At 37.8% G+C, this 4,181-nt stretch overlaps 1 protein-coding gene across 1 annotated transcript in view; it reads left to right on the top strand.

The window, feature by feature from the left end:
• Positions 1 to 1,106: 1,106 nt before the first annotated feature.
• Positions 1,107 to 4,181, top strand: part of LOC107300290 (calmin-like) — a gene marked incomplete at both ends in the record, with an annotated part of 7,418 nt that continues 4,343 nt past the window's right edge. The window contains 2 exons of the mRNA XM_015829626.1: positions 1,107 to 1,168; positions 2,695 to 2,790. Coding sequence (XP_015685112.1) covers positions 1,107 to 1,168; positions 2,695 to 2,790 — 158 coding nt within the window. The remainder of the gene's footprint in view (positions 1,169 to 2,694; positions 2,791 to 4,181) is intronic.

The following is a 4,181-nucleotide window of genomic DNA, read 5'->3' as shown; positions in this document are numbered from 1 at the left end:
ACCAAAGTCACTGGGAAATCTTGTAGGGTTGCCAGGTGTCCACTATTTGAGTGGACAGTCCACTTTTTTCACATTATGTTCACTATTTTTTTTCACAAAATAGTGGACATTTTTTTTATTCAAAAGCTTTATGATGAAATGGTACGTAATCTAAAGCTGTACAGTCTACTTTTTTTTACTACTTAACACCCCCTCCCCCTGCTTGTCTGCTATTTTTTGGAAGCAGACCTGGCAACCCTAAAATCTTGTAACATCTGTCAATGAATCTATTTCACAAATTTGTTTCAGGAATAAAAAGGAATGAGAAGTCCTATGTACCACCATAACCTTATTGGAGGGTTTCCTTAAATCTAATCATGTTTTAAGAACCTAGTTGTGAGTGTTTTCAAGAGTGTATTTTGCCAATTCAGTTTTAAGGCTTGACTCAGCTTCTGGGTTTCAGAATTGTCACCATATCTTTTAAAAAATGGTTTAAAGCCGCTGCTTCTCTTTTAACTGAAAAAGTGGGTAGAAACAGTTTAAGGAATGGGTGGTTAAGAAATCTTAATCCCTTCTCTTTCTTTTAGTACCAGTCTTTATCCCTTTTCTACTTTTTACAGGTTTGAAGATCTTTCTAAACAAGAAAATATGTTGATGCATTTCTAGTATAATCGTTGATTCAAGGAATCTGAGATCTGGGATGCAATTGGATAATGTGATTATATTTGTCTTATTATAGTTTGGTAGATTTTATAAATCATATGGATAAGCCCTCTCAAAATCTCCAAACTTGTCATTATGAAATATAGTGAATAGAGTCTTTTGCTCAGGAAAATAGAAAAATAGGAGTATTAATTCTTCAATAGGTTCAACACATCTATGTTATGCTAAATTTATCTCCCCTGGCTTCTCTCCAAAATAGGATCAAAAAGTATGCTTCTGTTCATCTTGTGATGTGATTGCCATTCCTCCATGTTTCGCTATTTGTTTTAAAAAATTGCCCCCATCTTCCTCCAGAGGTTGTCCTTTTTGTGGTATGAATACATATTTTAATGAGTATTTTAAATTTGAAGTATTGTCTTTTTAATAGACACTTTTCTTTCATTAACTTATTTTTTTTTCTCTAGTGGAAAGGGAAAATGTGCAGAAAAGGACTTTTACCCGATGGATTAATTTACATTTGGAAAAGGTAAGAAAGCTATATAAATATTGGTACACTGTTCGTTTCTCTGAAAAGTGAGGTCTGTAAACAGGAGAGCAGGTGAAACCTTAGGTAATTTATTTAGTACCTTAGCCATCTTTGGTGAATCTAGAAAGCTAATCAAGGACAGACCCTGCTAGTACTTGAATAAGGAACTGTTGGCTAGACAGGTCTAGAACAACTTGTTGTGGCCAACTCACCACGGCCACCTCGCCATGGCCAATTGACACAGCCAACTCAACATGGCCAACTTACCATGGCCAACTCGCCATGGGATAACTTATCATGGTCAGTATGCCTTGGAACAACTCCCACAAGACAAGAGTTACACTAATATCAAAGAAATGGAGGAATAGAATCATTAAAGAAAGTATGCCAAAGAAAGGACAAAATGAAATGTGAATGACAAAAATTTAAATATTTTTAAATTATTTTGAATAATTAAATTGAATTGTTAACTTTTCCTGCAGTGAGTTATCCCTCAGCAAGTTGGCCATGGTGAGTTGGCCATGGCAAGTTGGCCATGATGAGTTGTCCCATTCTGGACTAGACTTAGAAGTTAAAAAATATTCAGAAGACGACAATGCTAAATCACTACCGTAATGTTGCTAAGAAAATTCATAAATACTATCCCAAAGAATCAAGTTTAATTTGCTTCTGTTCTTAAAAAATGCCAAAGACACTTTTAAATACAGTGAAGACAAAAAGCTGATGGCCTCCCAGCAAATTTGAGATATTTACTTAAGAGCAGTATTTTTCAAAGTTGGCATGTTTAAGACGTATGGACTTCAACTCCTAGAATTCCCAGCTAGGAATAAATAAAAGCTTATTTATAAAGGCAAAATAATGGGTCAGTTCTAGATGGACTCCAGAGATCTTTTTTTCCTTCCATTCAATTATGTCTGATTCTCAGAGACTTCCTGACAAATGGCAGTAAAGAAATACAAACAACTATTTGCTATCCTATATTGATTGTTTGTATTTTTGCAACCTAAATATGATAGTCCTAAAAAATCATAGAAATTTTTCACATCAGTAATTGCTAATGATTCAAATCCATTGAAATTGCTAAATAACTTAATATCTGTGGACAATAAGCAAACATTTGTTTCTGTTACAGGATATACTGTAATTTTTTGATAAGCCTCTGTGTGAAGTTCCTTTTTTTCAAAGATGCCTCCTCGCCAAAAAATTGCAAAATGCCCTAATTAAACTCAAATATTTCCTTTGTTTCCTAAAGATTGCCAGTTTTACTCTCAGAGGTTTTGTTTGACACGGTTTTTTTCTTCTGGATGGGGATTGACTGATTTGATTGATATAGACCAGGGATGTCAAACTGCTGGCCCCTGGGCCGGTTTCATCATACCAAATCCGCGCCCACCCCATTACCGGCAATGCAAAAAGAGTCATGATACGTCACGACAGATCATGTGACGTGGCGAGTTTGACATCTGTGATATAGAGGGATGCACACTCCAAAGCTATTATTAAATTATTTCCCTTTTTCCCCACAGTGTAGCCCCCCTCTGGAAGTTAAAGATTTGCTGGTTGATATTAAAGATGGCAAAATTCTGATGGCATTACTGGAAGTGCTGTCTGGACAAAATCTGGTATGTATAATATATACTGTAGGACTGAATTTATGATAAAATAAAACTTGGTAGATTTCTGTTTTCTAAAAGGATCTGAAATGTTTCCTAAGCCAGACAGGTACAACCAGAATGGATCCTGGGTTTCGTGCAATTAATGTAACTGCACCAACATAGCAAGTGTTAGAAAGTGTGTATTGTCAACCCTATCCTATCCATGTTTTCTTCCAAGTGGGTACACTTAAGATCATATATGAGTGAATCTGACCTAACCAAAAGGAAGTGTAGTGGAGTTGGGGTGAGAATGGGGCCAGCTGAGAGGAGGAGACTAACCACCATCATTCTGAGCAAGTTGTTGCCACCAGAGACTGGCTACCATTGTTTTAGGCAAGTTGCTGTCACCTGAGACTGACCGTCATCGTTCTAGGCAAGTTACCATCACCAGAAGCTGATTAACATCATTGTGGGCAAGTTGTTGTCATTAGAGATTGATTACCATCTTCCCTGTAAGTTCTTATTGCCTGAGATCAACCACCATCCCAAGTGAGTCAACGTTGAGAGAGAGCGACCATCACCGACCATCAACGCTGCAAACACTGTATATTCTTGCTTTGACAATATGCAGAACTGTCTGGTATTTTTAGGGTTAATGCAGAGCAAAAGAGAGTGGGGGGGAAAAGCCGGGAAAGAAAGAGGAAGGAAAACCTTTGACCTTCACACTAATTGGATAATGTGACATATGACAAGGGAACATGCTGAGAAATTAATTGCTCAGAGGAAGAGAATTTAGTTCTTAGCATCCCTTCGGTGTGCCGACATGTTGTAACCTAAATAAAAGACTTTTTAGGAAAACAATGCCTGGAAGTTCTTTGAAGTGTTTCATTAGTCGGAACCTGACACATGGCTGCCGATCGTGACTGAATACCACCATGTTACATGCCCTGTTAGGCAGAGGCACCAACATGAAAGACATCTTTGGGCTGGTGGCCACTTGGAGGGGAGGTCGGGAGGGTCCGGACTTAAGTGGTCCCTACAGGGGTGGCGCTACACATGGGGGCTCATCTGGGATGTCCTGTCCGGCCTTCCCCTTTGGAGGAGGGGTCTCACATAGGGATATGAGCCAGGTGAGCAAAATGGACCCCACCATCATTACTAAGTGGTGTGAGGACCAGAATAGTTAGGTAAAGTTGAGTGTAATAATTAGTTTATTAGTTTAGTTTATTGTATTTATATCCCGCCCTTCTCCTTGCGGACTCAGGGCGGCTAACAGGCTGATAAAACACATACAAAATATCAAATACTATAGTTAAAAACATAATTAAAAGAAAATATTAATGCTTGGCCTATATTTAATTTAAAATTATTTTAAAACCCGGCTAAAAATTTCCCCTAGGCCAGTCCTGCTAGCTGAA

The sequence above is a fragment of the Protobothrops mucrosquamatus genome, unplaced genomic scaffold (genome assembly GCF_001527695.2).
Source record: "Protobothrops mucrosquamatus isolate PMUCROS unplaced genomic scaffold, P.Mucros_1.0 scaffold6587, whole genome shotgun sequence".
NCBI classification, from domain to species: Eukaryota; Metazoa; Chordata; class Lepidosauria; order Squamata; family Viperidae; genus Protobothrops; species Protobothrops mucrosquamatus.
This window is presented reverse-complemented; position numbering and strand designations above follow the sequence as displayed.